Source organism: Lolium perenne, chromosome 6 (genome assembly GCF_019359855.2).
Source record: "Lolium perenne isolate Kyuss_39 chromosome 6, Kyuss_2.0, whole genome shotgun sequence".
Lineage (NCBI taxonomy): Eukaryota > Viridiplantae > Streptophyta > Magnoliopsida > Poales > Poaceae > Lolium > Lolium perenne.
Window position 1 is genome coordinate 247,851,719 of NC_067249.2, and position 27,975 is coordinate 247,879,693.

Genomic DNA, 27,975 nt, shown 5'->3' on the forward strand with positions numbered 1-27,975 from the left:
CCTTCCACTTGGGGTTCCCAACGGTCGCGTGCTGTACGCGTGTCAAGCTAAATTTTTGGCGCCGTTGCCGGGGAGATCAAGACACGCTGCAAGGGGAGTCTCCACATCCCAATCTCTTTACTTTGTTTTTGTCTTGCTTAGTTTTATTTACTACTTTGTTTGCTGCACTAAATCAAAATACAAAAAAAATTAGTTGCTAGTTTTACTCTATTTACTATCTTGCACTCTATATCAAAAACACAAAAAAGTTAGTTACTTGCATTTACTTTACTTATTTCATTATGTTTCCTTTTAATTTTACCGTAAAAAACATGCCGGTAGGACGCGGGTCTATAGTTGGGAGAAATAATATAGAAGATCATGTTAGTACCGTTGACGATTTTGAAGATAGACACTTGGTAGATCTTGCTCCTACTTATGAAATTGCTGCTGCTGCTCTAGTTCACATGTTGGAAACTAAATTTGTTAATCTCAATCCTATAATCCAACACATGTTTCTTACACTCGGCGATATGGAAGAAGAAGAAAAGAAAGATTTTGTTTTAGAAACCCTTCTTAGAGAATTTGCTGGAATAGCAAGGGAGGCTAGAAAGGTCTTTGCTAAATATGATATGCTTGGTTCTTATACCAATTTTGTTAGTCTCCTTGAAAAGATGGATATGGATAGAATAAAGTACACTAATAATATTAATGATGGTGGGGAGATCAAAGCACCAATACCGTGCAAGCTCCTAGCGATGAATGATGCACTAGAAAATAACTATGCTTGGCTTGTTCCTGAAAATTTGTTTGATGAGAGTAGCAAGCCTAAGACTAATGCAAAGGGAGATGCTAAAACTTATGTATCCAATATACTATGCTTGGCTGATAAAACTCCAAACCCCGCTGTAGGTGCACCACCCTTTGATAATACTTGATGCACACTTTCTGCGCCTAGCTGAAAGGCGTTAAAGAAAAACGCTTATGGGAGACAACCCATGTTTTTACTACAGTACTTTGTTTTTATTTTGTGTCTTGGAAGTTGTTTACTACTGTAACAACCTCTCCTTATCTTAGTTTAGTGTTTTATTGTGCCAAGTAAAGTCGTTGATAGTAAAGTTCATACTAGATTTGGATTACTGCGCAGAAACAGATTTCTTTGCTGTCACGAATCTGGGCAAAATTCTCTGTAGGTAACTCATAAAATTATGCCAATTTACGTGAGTGATCCTCAGATATGTACGCAACTTTCATTCAATTTGAGCATTTTCATTTGAGCAAGTCTGGTGCCTCGATAAAATTCGTCAATACGAACTGTTCTGTTTTTGACAGATTCTGCCTTTTATTTCGCATTGCCAGTTTTGTTATGTTCGATGGATATTTCGATTCCGTTGACTTTCAGTAGCTTTGTGCAATGTACATAAGTGTTAAGAATTATTATGTCACCTCTGAACATGTATATTTTGATTGTGCACTAACCCTCTAATGAGTTGTTCTAAGTTTGGTGTGGAGGAAGTTTTCAAGGATCAAGAGAGGGAGATGATACAACATGATCAAGGAGAGTGAAAGCTCTAAGCTTGGGGATGCCCCGGTGGTTCATCCCTGCATATATCAAGAAGACTCAAGCGTCTAAGCTTGGGGATGCCCAAGGCATCCCCTTCTTCATCGACAACATTATCAGGTTCCTCCCCTGAAACTATATTTTTATTCCATCACATCTTATGTGCTTTTCTTGTAGCGTCGGTTTGTTTTTGTTTTTGTTTTGTTTGAATAAAATGGATCCTAGCATTCACTTTGTGGGAGAGAGACACGCTCCGCTGTAGCATATGGACAAGTATGTCCTTAGGCTTTACTCATAATATTCATGGCAAAGTTTCTTCTTCGTTAAATTGTTATATGGTTGGAATTGGAAAATGATACATGTAGTAATTGCTAAAATGTCTTGGATAATGTGATACTTGGCAATTGTTGTGCTCATGTTTAAGCTCTTGCATCATATACTTTGCACCCATTAATGAAGAAATACATAGAGCATGCTAAAATTTGGTTTGCATATTTGGTCTCTCTAAGGTCTAGATAATATCTAGTATTGAGTTCGAACAACAAGGAAGACGGTGTAGAGTCTTATAATGTTTTCAATATGTCTTTTATGTGAGTTTTGCTGCACCGCTTCATCCGTGTGTTTTTTTCAAATAGCCTTGCTAGCCTAAACCTTGTATCGAGAGGGATTACTTCTCATGCATCCAAAATACTTGAGCCAACCACTATGCCATTTGTGTCCACCATACCTACCTACTACATGGTATTTCTCCGCCATTCCAAAGTAAATTGCTTGAGTGCTACCTTTAAACAATTCAAAATTTATTACCTCTGATTTGTGTCAATGTTTTATAGCTCATGAGGAAGTATGTGGTGTTTATCTTTCAATCTTGTTGGGCAACTTTCACCAATGGACTAGTGGCTTCATCCGCTTATCCAATAATTTTGCAAAAAGAGCTGGCAATGGGATTCCCAGTCCCAAATTAATTAATAAAAATAGACACTCCTCCATGGTATGTGATTGATTGGATGGCACCCGAAGGATTCGGTTAGCCATGGCTTGAGAAAGCAAAGGTGGGGAGGAGTGTCATCATAATAAAACTAAAATAAAAAGGCACTCCTTCATGGTATGAGATTGTTGGCAGGCACCCGAAGGATTCGGTTAGCCATGGTTTGTGAAAGAAGGTTGGAAGGAGTGCCACACAAAAATAAAATAAAATGGGAGCCGCTCTTTGAAGGTTTGTCTGGCAAGGGGGTTAGAGTGCCCACTACCATTCATTGACAACAACAAACACCTCTCAAAATTTTACTTTTATTGCTCTCTATATGTTTTCAAAATCAAAGCTCTAGCACAAATATAGCAATCGATGCTTTTCCTCTTTGAAGGACCATTCTTTTACTTTTATGTTGAGTCAGTTCACCTATTTCTCTCCACCTCAAGAAGCAAACACTTGTGTGAACTGTGCATTGATTCCTACATACTTGCATATTGCATTTGTTATATTACTCTATGTTGACAATATCCATGAGATATACATGTTACAAGTTGAAAGCAACCGCTGAAACTTAATCTTCCTATGTGTTGCTTCAATACCTCTACTTTGAATTATTGCTTTATGAGTCAACTCTTATGCAAGACTTATTGATGCTTGTCTTGAAGTACCATTCATGAAAAGTCTTTGCTATATGATTCATTTGTTTACTCATGTCATTTACATTGTTTTGATCGCTGCATTCACTACATATGCTTACAAATAGTATGATCAAGGTTATGATGGCATGTCACTCCAGAAATTATCTTTGTTTATCGTTTACCTACTCGGGACGAGCAGGAACTAAGCTTGGGGATGCTGATACGTCTCCGACGTATCGATAATTTCTTATGTTCCATGCCACATTATTGATGATATCTACATGTTTTATGCACACTTTATGTCATATTCGTGCATTTTCTGGAACTAACCTATTAACAAGATGCCGAAGTGCCGATTCTTTGTCTGCTGTTTTTGGTTTTAGAAATCCTAGTAAAGAAATATTCTCGGAATTGGACGAAATCAACGCCCAGGGTCCTATTTTGCCACGAAGCTTCCAGAAGACCGAAGAGGAGACGAAGTGGGGCCACGAGGTGGCCAAACCACAGGGCGGCGCGGCCCAAGCCCTGGCCACGCCGACCTGTGGTGTGGGCCCCTCGTGACGCCCCTTGACCTGCCCTTCCGCCTACAAATAGCCTTCGCCGCGAAACCCCCAGTACCGAGAGCCACGATACGGAAAACCTTACTGAGACGCCGCCGCCGCCAATCCCATCACGGGGATTCAGGAGATCGCCTCCGGCACCCTGCCGGAGAGGGGAATCATCTCCCGGAGGACTCTACGCCGCCATGGTCGCCTCCGGAGTGATGTGTGAGTAGTCTACCCCTGGACTATGGGTCCATAGCAGTAGCTAGATGGTTGTCTTCTCCCCATTGTGCTTAATTGTCGGGTCTTGTGAGCTGCCGAACATGATCAAGATCATCTATCTGTAATTCTATATGTTGCGTTTGTTGGGATCCGATGAATAGAGAATACTTGTTATGTTGATTATCAAAGTTATGTCTATGTGTTGTTTATGATCTTGCATGCTCTCCGTTACTAGTAGATGCTCTGGCCAAGTAGATGCTTGTAACTCCAAGAGGGAGTATTTATGCTCGATAGTGGGTTCATGTCTCCGTGAATGCAGGGAAGTGACAAATCTCTAAGATTATGGATGTCTTGTTGCCACTAGGGATAAAACATTGGTGCTATGTTCGAGGATGTAGTTACCGATTACATTACGCGCAATACTTAATGCAATTGTCTCGTTGTTAGCAACTTAATATCGGAGGGGTTCGGATGATAACCTGAAGGTGGACTTTTTAGGCATAGATGCATGCTGGATAGCGGTCTATGTACTTTGTCGTAATGCCCAATTAAATCTCACTATACTCATCATAATATGTATGTGCATGGTCATGCCCTCTTTATTTGTCAATTGCCCAACTGTAATTTGTTCACCCAACATGCTGTTTATCTTATGGGAGAGACACCTCTAGTGAACTGTGGACCCCGGTCCAATTCTCTATACTGAAATACAATCTCTTTGCAATACTCGTTCTCTTGTTTTTCGCAAACAATCATCATCCACACTATACATCTAATCCTTTGTTACAGCAAGCCGGTGAGATTGACAACCTCGCTGTTTCGTTGGGGCAAAGTACTTGGTTTGTGTTGTGCAGGTTCCACGTTGGCGCCGGAATCCCTGGTGTTGCGCCGCACTACATCTCGCCGCCATCAACCTTCAACGTGCTTCTTGACTCCTACTGGTTCGATAAACCTTGGTTTCTAACTGAGGGAAACTTACTGCTGTACGCATCACACCTTCCACTTGGGGTTCCCAACGGTCGCGTGCTGTACGCGTGTCAGTCTCTTCAGGAGCATAGCAGGCAAGACGATAGAAATGACCTTGGTAGTCACAGATAGAACCACTGCCCTGCTGTAGCTTCAGAAACTCTTCTCTTTTCTCATCCATCAGACCCTCTGGGATATGATATGCACGGAAAGCAGCTTTGAACTCTGGCCAAGTTACGACATGACCGGCAGGCTGCATCAACAGGAAGTTTTCCCACCATGAACCAGCAGCTCCTTCAAGATGGTAGGTGGAAAAGTTCACCCAATCTGCTTGAGCAGCGTGGGCAACCTCAAGCTTGCGCTCGATGGTACGGAGCCAGTAGTCAGCATCAAGTGGCTCAGTGGAATAACTGAACACTGGTGGGGTGAGGCGGATGAAGCTTCGGATCCCCACTTGTTCCTCATGACGCTGAGCTGTGTTACGCTCAATCCTTTCAAGGAGCCTCAGGTTGTCTGCACGATTGGCTTCGTACATGGCCATGAGTTGGACCATAGAAGGAGGAGGAGGAAGGTCAACATTCTCCTCATGACCATCTCCACGGCCATTGCCACGGCCATGACCACGACCACGACCATGACCAGCACCACTTCTAGTACCGCCTGACATCCTGAGGAGAAGACAAAAACCATGAGACACGGATTCACCGGAAGGATTCAACAGAAGGATAGCATATACCGAATGCAATGAGCATGCTAAAGGACAAGACATGTGATATGAAGATATATCATCGTATCGATCATAGTAGTTAAACAAGCATACAAAATGTACACACTACTAACCGACTCACAAACCATGAAGATGGAATGCAAAGATGACATACCACCACCATGTCGATTAAAGGAAAACAATTGGATGCTAAGCACCCAAAGCAAGAATAAAGGAACAATGCTTCAGATGAACTGAGGCATTCCGAAAACTCTGAGACAAGCAACCATATACGGAGTACTGGAGAAAAATAACCCAAACCCGTGTATCCTAGAGATTTGAATTGATAGGAAAGAAGTGAAACCTTTTTCCAATCAAAACCAGGTAAGATGACTCGGCATTCGAGTGACACCAGGTAAGGAGTAAAAAGAATCCTATTCAGAATTTTGCAAATAATCTTTAGTTTTCAAATAGTTTTCGCAACCACTAGACTCAACATCGACCAGTTAACAAGGGTTTCCTACAAGCAGTCCTGCTCTGATACCAAAACCTGTGGCACCCCCGGGATCAGGGTTAGACAAATACCAGGTCTTCGCCTGACATAAGCCTAACCTCGAGCTCGAGAGACTACAGTGAGGGAATCGGTAACACAACAGTGACTCTACGACTCAAAAGAATATATTACAACTCTTAGCAGAGTAAGATCCAAATTATTACACGCAGAGGTTACTGACCCAACATTCAACAAGCAACGGAAGCAAATTATGTTATTCTAAATAACAAGATAGCAAAGGGATTAAGAAGCCATAACATAAAGCGACGTCCCCATCCCATAAGTCGCAGGCTGCTACCTGGGAACTCCAAACTAACCGTCGATGTTAACGTAGAAACCACCTTCGGCTGTAGCAACATCATCTGAAACAAAAGCATGCAAAGCTGAGTACAGGGACTCAGCAAGACTTAGTACAACCTTTTAGAAAAGCGGGTATGCGGGCTTTCTGTAGATCTTCTTTTGCGTAAAGCCAATTTTCCTTTGTAAGATAAGAGAGAAGAGAAGTTCGACTACTTAGAACCTTTAAAAGGGGATAAGAGAGCGACAACTCAATCTCTATTGAACATCATCTTGTATCCACCAATCTTCATCATCTCGAACCACTATCCTCGGATCACCCCCTCAACACCCGGAGAAGGTATCTGTAAACACACATTATTTGCCAAGTTTTTACGATTAGGTTCATGTTGTCTATGATCACAGAATCCATTCCCAAGTCGTCCGTGACCGTGGACACGGCTTTTCGAAAAGATTTAACCCTGCAGGGGTGCACAACTTTACCCACACGCGCCAACCGACTCTTAGTGCCAACGTATAAGCTCTCTTCCTTGGAAAGCCGACAGAGGGTGATTGACCACGACCTTTACCTTGTTGTCGCCGAGACCATGAGTCACGCGCTAAGGATTGTTCTGCCGTAATGGGTCAAGTCCCGAAGTTGGTCCTTAACGATGAGTGCCGAGGTGGGTTTCCCCAGAGGCCGCAACCTCCAGCCACCTAGACCACGCTTACCTACCTGTTATGTACCTTTACCCCCAAGCAAAATGCAATGCATATGATCAGGTAACGCGCAAACTATGTGACTCATGGAATCTACTAGGCAAGTTAGTGACTCGAGAGGGTACCATAATAGGGCCTCACGTGGTTGTACGCTCAGTCTTGGTTCAAGAGGCGAGAACTCGGTTCCTAGGGTCGGCAGAAACGAAACAACCCACCACATCCCAATGTGGCCTCTCGTCTGAGCCTTTAATCATGTTTAACAACATCTCTACACTTACCATGTCAACCTGTCATGCTAGATTCATTTCATTGTGAGGCTCCAGTCCGAAGACCAGAGTAGTAGCGTAACAAACTAAGCATGGCTAAGCATAAAGAGATAAAGGCTCTCGCGACGCACACATGCCAAACCTAGTTATGCTAGGAGCAGTGGATCAGGGTATCGAGGCTACAAAGGTGGAACATGCAATAGATAGGATAACTCTACCTATCGATAAAAGACAGTTGAATCGTATGCGATATGTAGGAACCACAGATAAAAGCATTTCAAAATCATAGATGAACCAGGTTAGGGCTTGCCTTGTCCCTCAGCGGATGAGTACTGTTCTTCGGTGGCGTTGACGTCGGACTCAGCTCCAGATCCTATCGCGAAGAACCAAACACCGGAAAGGGAAATAAACAATCACCACATGGCATAATGCAATGCGCATCCAATATGAATGATATGTCGTATTAAAGGAATTAAGTAAACCCTAGGTGCATCGTCAGATTAAAGGGGTTCCGACATCGGACACCGCCATATGAGAGGGGTTAATTAGGGTTTCACTACTTATGTAGTTTTAATTGTTGCAATGATGCATGAATTTCATCTAAACTTGTAGAGAATGTTTTTCTGAACATTTTGATATATTATACATATTTTGCTGATTTAAAATGAATTAGTTATGAATTAAACAAGATTTAATCAATTTCTGGAATTTTTGGAAAATAATAAAAGTATGACAAGTTGGACCCACTATCAGCATTTTAATATTTAGAAATGATTAAAATCCTGACAGGCAGACCCCACATGTCATATAAATAATTAAAACAGAAAATAATAAAACAGAAAATAGAGAAAAATGGGAAAAAGGCCTGCTGATGTCATAATGACGCCAGCATGGCGTCAGCAATGGCCATGGCCGGTCAGATCGACCACGGCCTTGACGCTGCAGGGCGCCAGGGGCCACGCGGGCACGCGCGTTTGACGCGCGCGGGCTCCGCGAACCAAAAGAGGGCAGCGCCGCCCTCCAATGGTCGCCGGAGGGGCAGCTCCGACGAGCTCGCGCGGGAGGCCAGCAGGCGCACGTCGCCGGCGCGCTACGCGGCGAGATAGGGCGAGCGGCGGGTACTAGGAGGACCGCAAGCTCACCGTGAATACGTGGAGCTTGACGACGTCGCGGGAGGTGGCCGGAATCGCCGGCGAAAGGCGGTGGCCGGCGGCTCGGGGAAGGTCGGGGACGGCCGATTCCGGCGCCGCAGGCTCCGCGTCGATTCCTTTGGCGTGGGGGCTGCGGGCGACCGAGCGGAGCGGATGGCGGCGTCGGCTGCGCGAGGGGGGGCGCAGAACGGCGGCCACGACGAGCTCTGGCCGGGCTAGGGTTTGGCCGCGCGGCACAGAGAAGAGGAGGGGGAAGAAATGGGGCGTGCTAGGGTTGCTCTCTGGCGGCGGCGAGGGTTTTAAAGGGGTCAGGGGGCGGCGGGGGCCATCCTGGCCGCCGGCGCCATCGACAGCCGCGCGGGCGCCAGGCAGTTGCCTGCGTGCGTGCGTGGAGAAGAAAACAGGGGGGGGGGGGGAATTTGCGAAAACCCCCTGGTCTTCAGGTTTTCTGTGAAATTTTTAAAAGAGGAAGAATTTGGGGATTTTTAGTGTTTTTAAACCCAAATTTTAAGGGGCTTTTTGCACCAAAATTTTATGAGACCAAACCACAACATTTTGCAACATTGTTTCAACACATATTAGTGCAAAATTTTCTCAATTTGAATGCAAATGCATGCATGCTTATGAACAAACCAGCAACATAACTTGATTAGCAAAGTGGTTCTGTTACAGTAGGGAGGTGTGGCAGCCCCTCTCCCTTGCTTATTCCTCCTTCATGTGTGGTGGTCTGCCGGATATTGGCGGCTGCTTCAACGCAGCGGCGTCATGCCGTGGTAGATCTAGCCGTGGCGGGCTCGGCTCGATCTGGCCCGTTAGCTTCTGGCTGCGGTGGGGTGTGTGGTCCTGCGTGGTGTGGCATCGTCGCCATTTGGGAGGTGCTTGGGACAGTTGGTTCGCAGGACGGCGATGCTGGGTCTCCCTCATATTCGTCGTGCAACGTGGGATGTTGGTTCGAGCGAAAGCTGACAGCACGGCAGCTGAGGATGTCGCTATCCTCTTGGCGGCCATCGTGGAGCTCTCCACCTCCTCCGCCCCCGAAGCATAGTTTTCGGGTGAAAGCCTAGACCTTGTAGTGCAAGGCCTGACGACGGCGTCGATTCACATCGCTTCTCCTCTCGAGGGCGTGGTCTTGAAGATTGTGTTTCCCAACATGCTGTCCCGAGTCTGGACTTGCATGGCATCGCGACGGGTGGTCGATGATGCGAGAGGTCAGTGTGGTGGCTTGCGTGGCAACAATGGTGGTGTTGAGCGATGGTCTGGTAGCGTCAAGACCTTGGCTCCGGCGCCTCCGAGTTTCTTCATCTCGGCCTCTATTTGGTGTGAAGTCGGAGCTGCTATGGTTTATCGAGAGTCTTCATTTGAGCAGCTACGACTTCTCGCTCAAGTGGTGTGTGTATGTTGTCTGGGTTGTCATGGTGGCTTTGTGTGCCCGTGACGGTCGTGTTTCATAACGGTCGCCGGAGGCACTTGTTCAGGTTTTTGGCTGGTTTCACGCTAATAAAATGTTGAAGCTCTACTTCTGCTTTGTTAAAGAAAATTAAAGTCTTTTGCGTTGTTTTAAAAATAAGAAATTTGGTTTATTCATGCGTACGCGTCATCCCGTAATAACAAGAAAAAAAAGGTTCCTCCGTCTCCGTCCCACCCACGTTGCTGTCCTCGGGGAACCGCGAGGCAGACCGGTCGTCCCCTTCCCCTTGCCTTCTCCAATTCCCTCCACCGCACGCACGGGTCGCCCTCGCCGATCGACCTCGATTCCGACCCCTTCGAGCAGGCCTCGGCGCGGCGATACCCCGGCGGCGGCGATTCCCCAGGACGAGGTGAGCATCCCGTCGCATCTCTTTCGCTCGATTTCGGGTTCGGGCCGCGACACATTTCTGGGAGGTGGGAGTCGCGGCCGCGGGGGCGGGGCATTGGTCCGGAGAAGAAGCTGCGCCGCGCGGCCTTGCCCCGATCGCTTGTCGGGGCCGGCTGGAAACTTGGAATCCGCGAAAGCTGCCGAGATGTCCCATGTCCCTGCGAGGCTGCCTGCGACCCGCACGACAATTCCGCAAGAAAATATACAAATCCGCCGCTCGCCGCCCGCCCCGGGTCGCGCCGCCGGGTGCGCGCGGTTTCCCAGCCTCCAATATTTTTTGTGTTCTGTTTATTATCCGCGCCCGAGGTCGTGGACCTGGAGGGCTGGAACTGGAACGAGAGGAACTCGTCGGCGCTGGGGGCCTCCGTTCCCTTTATTTTGTTTCGAGCGTTGGCTGCCTCCCCGGGTTGGCCGCGCGCGTCGGTTTCCCAGCGACGGCGACGGCGACGCCGAGGAAGGCGAATGGTAGAGGAGGAAGGGCCCGCCATATGCCGCACGCTCCGTAGCTAGCCGTTGCCATCGCGCCAGCGCCACCCAACGGCCACATTCCCTCTCTCTCTCCCTCTGCTTTTTTCTTTCTACTACTACTCCTTGATGCATCCCAGCTAGCTGCCATTCTTTTTTACCGCGAGCTTTTTTAATGGTTTTCACGATGGGGAGAGGCCCCCCACTCGCATTGATTAATCAGGCTTAATCCTACAGTTTAATGGCGACCTGGCCTGCTTGTCCTGATGATGGCAGTTAAGTTGAAATTAGTCGCGTCTTCCGTCCTTAACCCCCCGCAAGCAAAGTGGTGGCCTCCCCCACCCCACACCCATTTACTCCATCTTCCCTCTCCCTCTCTCTCCCCCTCTGGACTGGCAGCGCAGCGCGGCTTGTCTTGGGTTCGCCATTACTTGGAGCAGGAGCTGGGCGTGGAGTTCCCGTGAGGCCAAGGCGGACGGAGAGAGACAGAGCAGTGAGTAGTCGTCACCACCACCAACCCGCTCCCTCCCCCGAAAGAGACGCTCCGATTCCTACGACGCGTAAATTATTGCCAAAGGAGAGGAATTCCTTCCGGAAAACCACCTCCGGCCCTCCCCCCACCACCGAATCCCGCCCCATCTGCCAGCCCGTCGATCTGGTCCGTGCCCCGCGCCCGCCTCCGACCTCCAATTCCCTCCCGATTCCTCCGCAAGATTGCTCTTTTGGGTCCTGATGATGAACATTTCCCTTGCTCTGCTGCAGGTGCTGACGGCCGGTGGATTGGTGGCGGCTGTCAATGCGGGTGGGTCTGAGCCCGGGCGGTGGTTGCGCTTGCGCGGATGGACGCCTGCGGAGTCCGCCCGCTGCTGCTGCGGAAATCTGACCACGACGCCGACGACGACGCGCCCGCCAGGCGCAGGCCGGCCACCCCGAGGCGCCACCCGTCGCCGAATGCCGCCCGCCCGTCGACCCCGAGGCGCCACCCCTCGCCGAATGCCGCCGCCGCTCCGGCGGCCGCCGCGGGGCCGCAGGCGAAGCGGTCACAGTCCACGGAGCGGCGCTCCGGGAGCCCGGCCCGACCAGCCCCCGGCGGCGCGAGGGCGGCCGCGCCGCCGTCCAGGATCTCCGCCCCGACCTCGCCCTCGTCCGCGCCGTCCAGCCCGACCTCGTCCTCCTCCAGCTCCTCCACGCCCGTGCGCGACGCCGTCTCCGACACGCAGAGCGCTCCCCGAAGACTATCCTCCTCCGGCGGCGGCGGCCGGGCCCCGGACGGGCTGTGGCCGTCAATGCGGAACCTCTCCTCCTCCCTCCAGCTCGAGTCCAGGGCGGGGAGGACCAGCACTTCATCCTCGGCGGATCAGGCCAGGGCCAGGGATTCGTCGTCATCACTAGCAGCTGAGAGGAAGAGGAGCCCGATGACAGGGAGGAGCGCCGCCGAGCAGCACCCGGACAACCCGCACACCAGGATGATCGACCACCACCGCTGGCCGGCGATGATGGGGGGCAGGGTGTCCGGGAGCGCCATGTCGAGGAGGGTGGATCTCACTGACAGGATGGGCAACAGGCCTGCCCTGTCGTTGATTCCGTCGCGCGGCGGCGCTTCACCGAAGAGGGCATCGTCGGGGTCGTCCGCCGCGGATGCCCTGTCGAGGAGCATTGATCTCGCCGACAAGATCGATCGGCTGGTCTCTTCGTCGCGAGGGGAGTCGCCGAGAACATCGTCTGCTTCGAATGGCACGGCTGATTCGTCGAGAAGCGGCACTGCTGGTAGAGATGCCAGGCCTGCAGCGTTGGCAATTCCATCGCGAGGGGTCTCTCCTGTAAGAACAGGTGGTGGTTTGAGGGCACTTTCGAAGAGCATGGATCTTACTGAAAAAGATAACATTGCATTCTCATCAGCAGTTTCATCATCACCGAGCATTTCACCAAGTGTGTCAGTATCGAGCATGCCCAATGCTACATCGCAGCCAACGAAATCTTCCGAGAGGCTCAATGGACGTGCTTCTTCCCCAGCTTCGTCGCGGGGACGTTCACCTAGAACGCCGCCAGCATCTGGCGGCATTGGTGGTGCTGTATCGAAAAACGTTGATGTCCCTGAAAAAGAGAAGAGACCGGTTTCATCTAGAGGGAGTTCGCCAAGAAGGCGACTTGCTTCCGATGGCGTTAATGCTATCGTAAAAAATATGGATTTTGCTGAGAAGGATAGCAGAACAGCCGTCTCGTCAGTTCCATTTCGAGGGGTTTCCCCGAGAAGAAGACTTGCCTCTGATGGCATTGATGCTATACCAAGCACGGAATTTTCTGAAAAAGATCACAGACCGTCCACGTCATCTTCATTGCGTGGGGTTTCTCCGCGGAAAAGGCTTGGTTCTGATGGTATATCAAAAGGGCTGGATTTCGCTGATAAAGCTAACACGCCATCAACTTCGTCAACGGCATCGCGAGGTACTTCACCAAGAACCCAGTTGGCATCTGATTGTGCTGGTACTACATCAAAACACATGGATTCTGCTGATAAAGACAGTAATAGACCATCAACCTCATATGCTGCATCACGCGGTATGTCACCAAGAAGAAGGCTTGCGTCTGATGGTATTAGCTCCATTTCAAATAACGTCAACTTCGCTGAAAAGGATGGTAGAGCTGTGCCCTCTTCAGTTGCATACCGAGGGATCTCAACAATACGCCGCCTTGCATCTGATGGTGCTGATACCATACCAAAGGATATGGATATTCCTGAGAAAAATGTCAGACCCTCCACTTCAGCAGGTTCAAGAGGCTTTTCACCAAGAAGAAGACTTGCCTCTGATGGTCTTAATGTTATATCAAAGAGCATTGATCTTTCTGAAAAAGATACCAGACCTACCACATTGTCAGCTGCATCACGAGGGCTTTCACCAAGAAGAAGACTAGCCTCTGATACTGTAGAAGCTATATCAAAGAGCTCAGTTTTTGCTGAAAAAGAAATAAGACCATCCACTTCGTCAATGGCATCACGGGGAGTTTCACCAAGAAGACGACTTGCCTCTGATAATGTAGAAGTTATATCAAAGAGCTCAGATTTTGTTGAAAAAGAAACCAGATCTTCCACTTTGTCACTGGCATCACGAGGGGTTTCACCAAGAAGACGACTTGCCTCTGATAATGTAGAAGTTATATCAAAGAGCTCAGATTTTGTTGAAAAAGAAACCAGGTCTTCTGCTTCGTCACTGGCATCACGAGGGGTTTCACCAAGAAGACGACTTGCCTCGGATGGTGTCAATAATTTGTTGAAGAGCACTGATTTTGCTGGTAATGACTGCAGGCCATCAACCTCAGCAGCTCCATTACGAGGGACTTCACCCAGAAGCAGGGTTGCCTCGAATTCCATTCATGCACCATTGAGAAGCATGAATTTAGCTGATAAAGATAACAGACCATCCACCTCTTCAAGAGCTTCACGTGTGACTCTACAGAGAGGTGGGCTTGCCTCTGGCCCCGTCATGGATTCTGTGGACAAAGGTAATGCACGATCCCCCTCATCATCCGCATCTGGCGAGACTTCATACAGTAGACTTGATGGTACTGATGTTCAAGCAGAAGTTGTCGAGTTTGCTGATGAAGTTACTTCAGTAACTGCAGATGGTTGTAGTGATGAAACTTCAGAAAGCACACATTCTGGTAGCGTAGGCACAGGTGCAGCATCCTTGTCCATTGCGGTGCAAGATAGACCACCTAGCAGATCTGTTTCTGATGTCAGTAAGGATATGTCACAGAATGTGGATGCAACTCATGAACGTAGCAGAGTCATCTCAGTGAAGATTCCATCTCGAGGAAATTCTCCAAGGAGGAGACTTGCATCTGATGGCATTGATACAATCCCCAAAAGCATGGATTTTGCTGAGAAAGAAAAGAGACCCATAACCAGTTCAGTACCATCACGTGGAATGTCACCCAGAAGAATAGCAAGAGTGGATAGTGCTAATATAATGTCAAAAAGCATGGATTTTTCTGACAAATGCAATGGACAAATATCTTCAATAATTCCATCACGAGTGGTTTCTACAAGAAAAATACTGGGACCAGATGGTGCTAATGCCATGTCAAGAAGTGTGGATCTGGGTGATAACAAACAACCGATCTCTTCAATGGTGCAATCATGTAGAATTTCACCACGGAAGATGCCTTCTGCTTATAGCAGAGTAAAAGGCCGCGAGCTTTCATCAGGTGATGTTGGGAGCCCAGGTTCTGCCGATGGAAATGGGAGTCAAGAGGAGAACTCTAGTTCAAGTCCAGCTGCACCTTCAAATAATTCAGAAAAATTTGGAGCTTCAAAGCAGTTGGCAAGGACACTGTCTTCACCATCACGTGGTCTACTACGCCCTTCATCACCAACCAAGACTTCATCAACATCAGCATTTGCCTCTAGGAGGTTGCCGAGCCCATTGAGGATTAGACCTTCAACACCTGTCTCACCATGTAGTTCTGGTAGATCCGATTCTCCCTCTTCTATTCTGAGCTACATCGGTGATGCAACAAGAGGAAAGAAGAGCCCAAGCCACATGGAAGATACCCATCAGTTGCGCCTTCTATATAATAGGAACTTGCAATGGCGTTTTACAAATGCTTACGTAGATGAAATGCTATCAATCCAGAAGATGGGTGCCGAGGTAAACACTAACACTAGTTCTTCTACCCATTACATGTATCAGTCCCCATTTATCCTAAATGATTTGCCATATTCTGCTAAGAAGTCTGGAAAAATGATAACTAAGGATTTGTCAAAACTCAAACACCTTTTACTTTATGATATTGTCATTTTTATGTGTGTTCATTTTCTTACTTCATTTATTCATTTGAAGCAGACCATGCTCTACAGTGTATGGGATAGTAACACAAGGATGTCTGACTCTATGGTTACAAAAAGAAGTTATGTACAAAGGCTAAGGCAAGAGGTCAAACTGGGAATAGTGTTGAAAGAACAAGTAAGATGTGTTAAGATCTCTGATATTTTCATTTATCATGCAGCACACTTGTTTTCTCTGATGGTTAGCGTAATATTTGCATTATCATTGTGCATGATATTACATCGTAACTTACAAATGTGTCATTCTGTTTAAAACATTAGTGAAGTGTTATACTTATGTTATGGGCATTAGTAGAGTGCATCAATGCGGCAGCACAAGTACTTTCCTCCATCTGAATAAATGCATTCTCAGGAAATAGCAGTATAAGAAGGATTTCATATTACCTGGCTTTTCGGAATACATAAAACACAAAATAAATGTTCAATTTGTGATCATGTCTGTTTGATAGAGATACAATTTCCTAGCCAGATTGTTGCTTTGTTTGTAGGAATATGTTTATCATACAGAAATGTGCGACACTTCATATCTTCATTTCCAAACCCTGCCACTAGTTGGAAGACTTCTGTGTGCATGTTTACTTACTAGTATTTCATTAAGCAAGTTCTATTGTCTGAACATGGCGAAGGCTTTCATATTACCTGGCTTTTCGGAATACACCAAACACAAAATAAATGTTAAATTTGTGATCATGTCTGTTTGATCGAGATACATTTTCCTAGTCAGATGGTTGCTTTGTTTGTAGGAATATGTTTATCATTCAGAAATGTGCGACACTTCATGTCTTCATTTCCAAATCCTGCCACAAGTTGGAAGACTTCTCTCTGCATGTTCACGTACTAGTATTTCATTAAGCAAGTTCTATTGTCTGAACATGGCGAGGGCGCACAAGTGCTCAGTCCTATTTAGCGCAAGATAAACCAGTATTAAAGCTTGAGTTTCCTCATAAGTCTAAAGCAAGTTCTATTGTCTGAACATGGCAATGGCGCACACATGCTCACTCCTATTTAGCGCAAGATAAACTAGTATTAAAGCTTGTCTTTCCTCATAAGTCTGACCTCACTTAATGAACATGGCGAAGGCAAGTTCCTCATAGCCTCATAGGTCATACTACTATTTCATTAAGCAACTTATGTAGTCTGAACATGTTGAAGGAGCAAGTGCTCACAACTACTATTTAGTGCAAGACAAAACTACTTGTATTAAAGCTTGTGTTTCCTCCTAAGTCTGACCTCGCTGTTGCATCCTTTGTTTTCATGATGCAGATGGACTACCTTGACCACTGGGCAGTGCTGGAAACAGATCATTCTACTTCATTGTCTGGTGCAATTGAAGCTCTTAGAGCAAGTACATTGCGCCTTCCAGTTACAGGAGGAGCAAAGGTATTAACAGTCCCCTTTCCAAGACATGAACCCTTTCTAGAATCAGAAAACATAATACTCGGAGTATGATGACTCTCCTAGAGTAAAACTAACCTGTCTACATGCTAAAAAGTTTCCCTTCGTACATCCCTTTTGCTGTTTTAGCTGTGAAATGTGAAGTGAAGCTCATTGTGTATCTCTTGCAGGCTGATGTACTTACTGTTAAGAACGCTGTCAGTTCAGCAGTTGACATTATGCAAGCAATGGGTTCTTCCGTTTGTAACTTGCTAACAAAGGTAAAAGTGAAAGGTCTTTTTATGTTACTGCTTCATGACAAGTAGCAACTTCAGTGAAACTGGCGTGTTCCAGTGGATACAAAAAAAAAAATTAGCTGTTTTGTCCTGAAATAATACCATACGTAAAACTTGTACTTTCCATTGTGTTTTGATATTTTAATTCATACAAGTACATAGGTTAATAAAATGAAAGAATATCTTCTAATCATTGAGCTGGTTGTTAGAGAAAAAATCTATTAATTGTATAGGCAGACTGGCATTTCTTGAGCACATAATCATTCAGTTATTATGATAAAAATGGATGTTCTGGAGGTCCTGGTTGTTAGACTTGTGACAGTGCTGATGGTGGTATCATGTGGCCATAATAATTGTAAGAGGGTGGGGGCATTGTGCTAGCTTTTTGGCCAGTTCATTTCTGGCCAAGTTGGTAATCTGGTACTGCGTCTATCATGAAAACCATGTTAGTGCATAGAGGAAATGTAACCACTCTTATGTAAACTTAACTATGCCAGTTGATCTTTCCTCCCGAATCTACTCCATAAAATTGTTAGAAATTGATGTTTGAGTCCCGGTGTTAATAATTTGAGAAAATTTGCTACAGGACACCGTTATTTTCTGGCGTTTGCCAAAACACACCGCTCGATTGTGTCTTTGCCAGGTACCATTACAATTTTGTGGCACATTTGCCAGAACACACCACCTGGCCGAAAACGGAAAGTTTTGCATTTTTTCTTCAAAACCAATCATCCCAGGTAAAAGTGGAAAACTTTCCGTTTTTGGCTAGGTGGTGTGTTCTGGCAAATGTGCCACGAAATTGTAATGGTGCCCGGCAAAGACACAATCGAGCAGTGTGTTTTGGCAAACGCCAGAAAATAACGGTGTCCTGGAAGTGGCCGATGATTTTCTATGCTGGGTAAACTACTTAGATCGATTCATCAATTGCAACCACCTTTTGGTAATTAAGCATTTCCAGTAAAGAGCATTGACCTTCAGGTGTCTAACCATTGACTTGTGCTCTGCAGTTACAGGCTACACACTCTCTGGTCACAGAACTTTCAGCTGTTGCTGCTAAAGAAAGCACTACACTTAATGAGTACAGAGAACTCTTGGCTACTGCAGCAGCACTACAGGTACAAGCTTGTTATATGAGTTATCTTGTCATCATTTCTCTTATTCTGACCGGTACATTGGTGAATGCTTACCTCCATGTATCAAATATATTTTTCTTAACTTGTAATGGTGCATGGAATATTTTATGCACTCCTAATAAATATCCTTGCTATATTTTTTTTTTGCAATAAACTGCTTATCAAAGTCTCAGAAGGAGGTCACAGGTGCTTGAAACATTTTTATAAGATGCTAACATATGTTGGGACACTGACTGAAACATAAAGCAATGGTGTTCAGCTTTTCTTTATCGGCTGGAAAATAAATTTTCATTTAATCACCAAAACATGACTATATTGATATCTTCTGGATTTTCTGCCACCCCCTTTATATTTGTGTTGGAAATGCTTGTTAAGCAGATCATCGCATCCGACTGTTTATTCTTTTTGTTATCATGCACTGCATCATAAATCTATACCTGTGCATAGTATGTATGATCAATTTCTAGAGTACATAGTCCTATTATTATTATTATTATTATTATTATTATTATTATTATTATTATTATTATTATTATTTCTGATGAGTATCAAAAGGTAGCTACATGTTCACACAACGCTAAAATAGGATGAGCTGTTCTTCCAGGCTAAAGACAAATGCAGAAGTGATTTTCTGTTTACTCTAACTTAATCTTCCTCTGAACAGGTGCATGAGTCCAGCCTAAGGACACAACTCATACAAGAAACAGAGTGAACAGCTTAATTTCTAGTATGTCTAACTAAGATAGAGGTAACACACCATTTGTTAGTTTTCTGTAACTGTACCGTGCATATATGTATCTTCAGTTTGTTTCCTGCTCCCTCTCTCTTTTCTTTCTCCCGTTTGTTAGGTCCCTCCTTCCCCCAAAATTTATTTTTCATTTCTAGCTCAGCTCCCATGCCCTTTTCTATTTGTACAACTCGCATGGAAGAGAGAAGTGCACAAATCATGGATTCACCATGACAACGAACCTGTCAGTGTTATTTGTATAGCAGCCCACAAACTGAGGATGTCGATGTGCCAAAAACCGGAAACCTGTTGTAAGTTATAGAGCAGTTCTCTGCCTTTTGTTGTAATGCCTTCACATCTGACTTGTATTTGCGGTAACATTGTAGTAGAAGTAGAGTGTTGTCCAGTAGCATTTTGTGATCTACTGCAGGTTCCCTATCCACCAAGGGAGCAACCAGAATCTCTAACCTAACACTATAGAGTAGTAGATGACAGGTTCCTGATATACTAACTTCATTTACTTACACAGTGGTGATGCTTCTTTGATATGTAAATGTTTCAGTTCTATGAAATGTTTTTTCTGTTACTCCTTTCTATTGCTTCTAGTGCCCGAACCTTGTGACTTTATTTATTTGATTTTGGTGATACCCTATGGACTGATTCTAAGGTGTTTCTGCACATGGTGGCACAGCCATGTTGTCGCCTTTGTGCATGAGTGAATCTTGGCGCCGGTGGTAGTACTTGAGCCGATGTTGATAGCTGAACATAATTTGGTCCCCAGAGAATGTACTAGTTTAAGCCTTACGCAATCATACTTTGGTGCTTAGGTTGATAGCTATTGGCTACCCAATATTTTATTAGTTGCAAAAAAAATTGGGTCCTCCTTTGGAGGTGTGTGGGGAGCATGATGATAGCGAGACATTTCCCTCTTCTTCACTTCTGCTGTATTATATTGTTCCTACGAAAAGGGATGATGCTATCCCATGTAGATCAGCAACTTTATCTGCCATATTCTACCGGGGGTAGCCAAACGACTAAGTCATTGTACATGCTTTACTATTGTTGTGGCCCTGTTATCCATGCTGTATATACTGGATAGCTTGCGCCCTTTTTGTATTTTGAAACAAGGCTGTCATTTTGTGGTGCTCAGGTTTTGTTCGGTTAATAATAAATGGGTGTGTCTATTTCTCAGTGCAGCTCAAAAAAAAGTGCAACTCGGTTCAGTTACACATTTTTGGCAGAAAAGTGCAATTGCACTTTTTTAACAGAAAAGTGCAACTCAGAGCATTTTTTTAAGTGATTTAGACTTAAGAAAATCTCAGTTGACTGAGACGTAGCAAAACCGATAATAAATTAGACAGTCCCATAGCAGCGCATTTGACCAAATCTTTTGTAAAACCCAAAAGGTTACCAAATCTGGCAAGCAAAGGAAAGCTTGGGCCATATGCAATTGTCGCTGTCAAAACTTGAAGCAACAAGGAAAAAACATACTACATCTGTTTCAAAATAAGTGTCGCAACTTTATTTAAATAGAGATGCATGTAGACACATTTTAGTTGTAGATATTCCGTATACGGAGGGAGTAACTCTGAGAAAATCGAAATATGAAAAAAATTACTGATCTTCTCCACAAGTGAATAGCACGACATCCTCTTATTAGGCTCTTCCAGTCAAAAATCAAGATACAACTGATCTTCTCCACAACACTGACCGGTATTTGGGAACGGCGGCACCAAAGCAAAATCTACAACAATGCCACATCGGGCAGTACAAACGAACCTTTATCAATCACCACGAGTCCATGACTGGTACCAACTTACGTACTGCATGATTCCAAGCCCATTAGTCGATTCCAGTACAAGGCGGAGGCTCCAGCTTCTTGATAATCGCAGGGCCCTCACTGTGTCTAGAGCCCAGGCAGCGATGGTGGTGGATAGTTCTACTGTTTTAGCAGGCAAGGAAGGGACGTACAAGTACAATAGCACCATCCTTGTATTTACATGAGCAGTATTGGTACCTAGCATCATCAGGCAAGTGAATTAACCAGAAGGGGAAGGAAAATAACAGTACCATTAAATCATGATAAAATGGTAATAAATCAAAGGAAAAAGTACAACAGTTAGGCATGAGATGGAACGATATGATCTAGAAAGGTGTAAAAATGGAGCAGGTTCAGTTGACAAAAAACATTGCAGTGCTTGAAAATGGTCCTCCGAGAAACAGAAAATTGACCATAGCCCACTGACAGGTCAGCGGCAATGCGGCTTAAGCCGCTCAGGTAGACAGGCACTAACTATGGCGTCATGGATACTCCCAGGCTTTCTTGTCTGTTTCTTGTCCTTGGCACTAAAGCTTTGCAAGCGTAGTAAGAGTTTTGCGGACCTAAGTGCAATTTCGATTGGGTCATATCAAAGGAGTTGTTGGTGCAAATTCCAGCACATTTCATGCTAAAATGATTTCCACGATCCATATCTTACGAACTATGGTCAGTAGCCATTTTAGTATGAAAAAAAAAGGAACGGTGCACCACTTAACCAGATGGCCACTAGACAATTCCAGTGAGGAAGTTATAAGTTTCATTGCATATCTACAAATCTGTCTTTGATCGTTCGACAGAGGCAGGTTCTGCAGGTGTTGGCTTTCTCAGTGCATATATCTATGATCATCCAATTCTTCCACTTAATTTACTGCTTTTCTGGTTCCAGTTGTTACTTTCAGTAAGGTTTTCTCATGATCAGCCTAGATGATCATATGGTCTGTATCATAGAATTTAAAAAGTAATGCAATGTATCTCAAAGCAAGGTTTTGGTTCCTATTGTGTTTACTTGTGTTGTTCTTAAAACATATTCAAGTACATAGTGCACATCAGGGTACCAAGAAAAGCACAAATGATATTAGACTTAATTAAGCATTGGATAAGATGCAAGACAGTATATTGTTTAAAGTATGGAATACCTTCTAAAATCAGAGGCAATAACATTGGCCTTTTACAGCTAAATCAAACATTTGCTGAGACTTCTGTCTCGGGTTCCTTACTTTCCTCCAGTTCTTCTATCACAGGCTCATCCCCGTCCAAAGAAGTTTCCTCGACTTGTTCGATCACAGCCTCATCTGCGTCCGATTCGTCTTCCGATTGGTCCACTTCTCCTTCTGCCCTGACCTTTTTATTTAACCCATCTTGTTCTTTCTGTATAGCTAGTTTATTCGGCACAAGAATCACATATATATTTCTCTCCGCAAAATTCTTACTTCCTTCTGTTGCTAGCTGAAATATGACGAAGAAAATTAAAAGGTTGAAACCAGCTGATTCAACTAATAGGTATATGCACTATAGCAAAACTGGAGAGCAAAAACCATCTTCTCTGAAAATGAAAGAGTTGTTGACAAGCAGTAACAAGCAAATTTGTGCTCATATTCTAGGCATGATAACAAAGTAACCTAAGTTACCTCACCAACATCAGTTTGGAATCTTCTGAGAAGTTCAATCGCTTGTTTTTTGTACAAGTTCTCCCGGCCTTTCAAATTTACCACAATCTTAGCCTGAAACGGTGGTCTAGAGCAGTAAATTTTACCACCCTAATAATAATAATAATAATAATAATAATATAATTGTTATTACCTTGTCACCAGCTTTAAGAAACTTCTTTGCAGCTCTAAGCCTCACACTATAATCATGAATATCAATGTTGTACCTGACAAACACATAAGGATTCCAGAATCACATTAAGTTATAAAGAAAAAAAAACTATTAAGCCATGTCATGCCACAAACAAATTGTATCTAGCAATTTTTTGTTACTCCATCATGCGAAATAGCTTGGAACAGTTCCAATCAGTGTACAACATTCTTTTGATACTATTATGCCTAATCTAACCAATCTCATCAAAATAGTTCCGTTTTGCAAAACGCTAGAACCACAAGGGTGATTAACTGATTGATTGCATTGAAACATAGAAACTTGTAAGCCATGTAACTTGGCAAGTGAATATCTAGGCCGTACCCCATTTTTAGCTCTTTGATGCCCATGCGTTTTGCTGTAGAAAGTAGAGACCAGGGAAGAAGCAACCTTTATTAGCATAGTGAATACATATTGAATTATAATAAATTTAAAAAGTCATCAAAGTTTACCAACAGATCTTTTTTGCTGAACTCTTTTCTTCTTCTGTTGTTCATACTTGTGTTTTCTGTATAAAACCAATAAAAATGAATTCAAGTAAATTTTAAAGGGTAGAAATGGAGAAAAGAAGAGATGACAAGAGTTTGCAGAATACAAACATTTTAATACTTCTAGACTTCTAGTTATTAATATACTAATGAAATAGATGTTTAAAGTTGCTAATTGAAGACCATGCCTTGCCTGATACCTTATATAGACTACTGTATGCCAATATAACTAACGACGTCAGCCGTCACATTGGGAAAAGCATAATGATCTAATATGCAGATTCCATATACATGTTCGACATAGAGAAGCAGGGTCTCAAGTAGACTAGGACAGGAGCTGCAGGACATTGCTACTTTAGCTATTGCGGTAAAAATTGATATACTTATGACCTAACCACTGAAACCATAATGAGGTAACTGAAACCATAATGAGGTAACTTGTCAAGACTAAGTGACCTCTCGAGGTTTGCATCCTACACGATACATCACCTTGTTTTACAGTGTCCTAACACAAACCTATAAGTGCACTATCAGTTAACCTGGTTTCATAATGGAAATCGATCCATAATGATATACTTATGACCTAACCACTGAAACCATAATGAGGTAACTTGTCAAGACTAAGTGACCTCTCGAGGTTTGCATCCTACACGATACATCACCTTGTTTTACAGTGTCCTAACACAAACCTAGAAGTGCACTATCAGTTAACCTGGTTTCATAATGGAAATCAATCCATATAAGAAGTGGAATTGTCAGGTGTTCATTGCAACATACTTGTATTCTTTCTCTTCGAAGAGTCGGAGTACTGGAGGATCTCCATCTAGTGACAATATTGCCTGAAATTAGAAAAAAATAAACCATCCCAATTTCTGTAAATACTGGCACTACTAATACATGTCGACTAACAAGATATTTAAGTTAGTATATTGTTAAACATGAGTGCACCTTGCAAAGTCAGAGCCTGGGTGTATGCAGAAATACTGTGAGGGTATGAAAATCAATTATGTACTGGCCAATTTGCACTTCTAAATGCTGTTGCACTATGTGACTGTGTAAACAGAATTGGTAAATTAGATAGTGCAAGAGATTTGGAGCTTTAAGCCAGTTTGCCAGTCAAATCCCTGAGTCTTAGCTACTTTTTTTTATCAAGTTAATAATACTACCTCTGTCCATAAAAGGATGTCACAAGTTTGTCTAAATTTAGATGTATCTAGACACTCTTTAGTATATAGACACATCCAAATTTAGACAAATCTCCAACATCCTTTTATGGATGGAGGTAGTAGAAAACCATGCCGATTCAAGCTCTTTAATGGATTTTTTTTTGCTCCCCGTTTATGCAACTTTATGTTGGAAAAGTACAGTTATAGAGAAACAAGCTAGAAACACATGAGATGGAGAAAGTACCAGTATAAGGTCATTTTCATCTGCAATTCTAACTGCCTCGCTTACAGGTATAACACCAACCTACAGGAGGAAGAATGAAGTTGCACCGTCAAATAATCAGGCATGAACATAGTTTACATGATTGGGTATGTGACATACCATATCTTTCTTGGCATCCAACAGCCTTACGGTCGAGGACCTAACAAAGGGAGACGGTTCAAACGTTACAGATTTGAATGAGCATAATGCCATTACGGGTGTTTGATAAATACAGATGAAGCCGTGATCAAGTTGCTAACATGGCTAACAAAGGGAGGCGGTTCAAACGCTAACGGATGAAACGAACATAATGCCATAGAGGGTGTTTGATAGTTATAGAAGAACTGAAGAAGTCATACAAGGCTAGGCACTAAAGGCATTTCTAAATGGCATCCACCTCCCATTAACACCCTAGCAAGTTATTTGGCACACCTCTTGGAACAAATGAGCAAGCGTTTGGAGAGACGACTTCAGAATTGAGAAGTAACATTGCTACAAATAATCTAAAAGACCTGACATTCTTTTTTTTTTTTTGGATCTGAAAGACCTGACATTCAGTGTCTTGGGAATAATAACATGGAACCACTTGCTAATAAACAAAACATGGAACCACCTGGTTGCATTTGAATGAAAATGGAAATAAGGAATCACTATGCATTTGATATCGCAAGCAAGTGGAGCATATACAACCAACCAGGGAGAGTAGCAGAGCTAGGAGAAGGGCGTTCTTACTGAATGCGGTCGATGTCGAGTGCGGGGTCCTGCTCCGGCTCGGGGGCGCGGTTCCTCCCGCCTCCGCCTTCCTCATCGTCGTCCTCGTCGCTCCCGTACGAGGAGTAGCGCGCGACCGCGACGAGCCCCCGCTTCGACCGGCCCCGCCGCGCGGCCCGTGACCACACCGGGGAGACCGAGAAGGAAGACGAAGGAACCGACGCGTACGTGGTGGAGGTGGCGGACCTGTAAGGGAGATGGCGGGAGACTGCCGGGGCGAAGGCGAAGCCGGCGGCGATGCCGACCATGGCTCCGGCGGTGGTCGGGGGTGGGGTGGCCGCGGCGCCGGGGGCCTTATCTGCTCCAAGGTTTTTGCCGCGAGAGCAGGTGTCCCAACGAGTGGAGGGGATAGGCGCGGATGACGTGGGAAATGGGGCGTCGGGCTGTGGGCCCGACTTGGCCCGGTTGTATCTGCGGCCCAGGATCTTTTTATTTTCGAAACGGAGGATGGGCCTTTGCTGATGGTCCGTTTAGGTTGGGCCGCTGACATTAAGATTGATCTTCCGGGCTTCCAGCCATGCATGTCGGGTAGGGGTTGCCCCATCGGCCCGACGTAAATTTTTTCCAACAAAATTAATTTCAGATAGTACATGGTTCTTTCAGTAAAAATTTGAGGAAACTTAAACTAGATTGCTAGCCCTCGTCTGTTTCGCTGCCATGTGTGGAGAAGGTGGAGGGGCGGTACTAGTGAAAGGATAGAGATGGTAAATCTAGAGAAAAGTGTGCTTAATGCATACTAGATGAGGCAATCTATATGATAATATAAGTAGTTTAAGCACAAAGGCTATCACAATTGTAAATAAATCGGTTAGAGATAACCGAACCGTGTGAAGACGAAGATGTATCAGGTTCACTTTCTTGAGGAGGTACGTCGCGTTAGAGAGGTGTAGGATCCCACGAAGAATTTCCTAACACCACGAAGACTCGCCTTTTTTTCTCCGGAGCTGTGAAGAACGAGCTGCATAAAACCATCCGGGTGAATCGGTGGTGCATTTAGTTCGTTTCTAAAGTTTGTTATGAAGGTCCTGTAAGTGCCATCTCCTGCTCGGTAAGAGGGATCAGATGGTCAGATTGATTCACTTTTTTGTTCGGCCGACATCCTCGCTTGGAACTCAAAAACATCTGAAGGCCGATATCCTCGCTTGGAACTCAAACATCTGAAGTGTCGCTTAAAATTAAGTTGCTGCTCTGGTGTTCATGTCATGACGTTTTTATCACTGAACATAATATATTTCTAATCATAATTGGCATGGGGATACACAATGTGCTTAACACAGAAATGGTACTCGCTGAATAACCAATCGTACTACAGTATCTCTAGGACCTTACCACTGAAAGAGCACCACAGGAAATGAAACTGGCAACTGTTTCAATCATGCAGGCTGTATTTGCGTGCAAAGCGTCAGAAGAGTCACTTGATCGGCCAGTCACCAGCCGCAGCCATCACTTGATCAGCATGTCATGGTCTCATGCTCCTATGCTTGGAAGTTCACCACGCAGCTCCCAGTGCAAGCACACATGTCGATCCCTTGTTTGCCCCTCATCGCACAGTAACACTCACATCTCAGTTCCCAGTACCCTCCATGCCTAAGACAATTATAGAGTAAAATTGTGGAGCGATAATATAAAAGAAGACGTCTGGCCTGAAGCCATTTGCTATGCTATTATACTTGGGAAGAAGAAAATGAAGTGTATATATCGATAAAGATGAAGGTCACAATATGGTTGAGATAAATTTACACGGTTGTAGTGTACTACCTATGATTTATTCAAAATACCTACAACAGTGCTACCAATGAATAACATACACCTACTACCACGTCAAGCGTATGTGTCTTCAGTGAAAAGTAATGTTTTGCCGTGTCACTCCCCACCAAATCGACCATCAAATCGTCAGATCTGCCCAGGCAATCTCTTCCCAACCCCTTTCTCAAGATATTCTCCTTCGGCTCCCATGTTTTCATCCACTAATTTCATGGATTATGCTTGATTTGGATATGAACCCTAGATGTGAAATCCTAGATTTGGATTTGATGGGGGGAGAGGGTGGGGAGGAGGAGGAACCGCCGGCCGCCTTCTTCTTGAACCGAAACAGAGAGGAGAAGAGAGGAGGGCTCGGGCTGGGGCGGGCGCGGGCGCCACACATAAGTGTATGTGTGGCGTCCTTCAGAGCGGCGCCACAATTTCAATGTGTGGCGCCGATATGAAGGGCGCCACACATCCCTGCCACGTCAGCGTCGCCCACACATCAGCGTCGACCACGCCACGTCGGATGGGCGAGTGGCGCCGCTGACATGGCCGCCACACAGTGAGGTGTGGCGCCGATGGAACGGGTGCCACACATAAGGGTTAGATGGGTGAAA

At 44.9% G+C, this 27,975-nt stretch overlaps 2 protein-coding genes across 6 annotated transcripts; one reads left to right on the forward strand and one right to left on the reverse strand.

The window, feature by feature from the left end:
- Positions 1-10,195: 10,195 nt before the first annotated feature.
- LOC127305578 (uncharacterized) lies at positions 10,196-19,655 on the forward strand. Of its 5 annotated transcripts, none has more exons than XM_051336055.2 (8): positions 11,062-11,531; positions 11,636-14,374; positions 14,486-15,522; positions 15,718-15,837; positions 16,983-17,099; positions 17,285-17,374; positions 18,397-18,504; positions 19,187-19,655. In XM_051336055.2, the coding sequence occupies exons 2-8, from the start codon at positions 11,713-11,715 to the stop codon at positions 19,232-19,234; spliced, it is 4,182 nt and encodes a 1,393-aa protein (XP_051192015.1). In that variant the 5' UTR covers positions 11,062-11,531; positions 11,636-11,712; the 3' UTR covers positions 19,235-19,655. The 5 variants fall into 5 exon arrangements, with proteins under 5 accessions (XP_051192014.1, XP_051192015.1, XP_051192016.1 ...); XM_051336056.2 differs by having other exon boundaries at positions 14,495-15,522; XM_051336054.1 differs by lacking the exon at positions 11,062-11,531 and adding an exon at positions 10,196-10,370 and having other exon boundaries at positions 11,636-15,522.
- A 1,472-nt stretch (positions 19,656-21,127) lies between these two features.
- Positions 21,128-25,955, reverse strand: LOC127305577 (translation initiation factor IF3-4, chloroplastic). The gene is made up of 10 exons (XM_051336052.2): positions 25,574-25,955; positions 24,962-25,001; positions 24,824-24,883; positions 24,191-24,252; positions 23,378-23,433; positions 23,250-23,283; positions 22,869-22,941; positions 22,697-22,789; positions 22,205-22,514; positions 21,128-21,266 (listed from the first exon to the last, which is right to left on the reverse strand). Exons 1-9 carry the CDS (start codon positions 25,858-25,860, stop codon positions 22,248-22,250), a joined length of 972 nt encoding a protein of 323 aa, XP_051192012.1. The 5' UTR covers positions 25,861-25,955; the 3' UTR covers positions 21,128-21,266; positions 22,205-22,247.
- Positions 25,956-27,975: the final 2,020 nt, after the last annotated feature.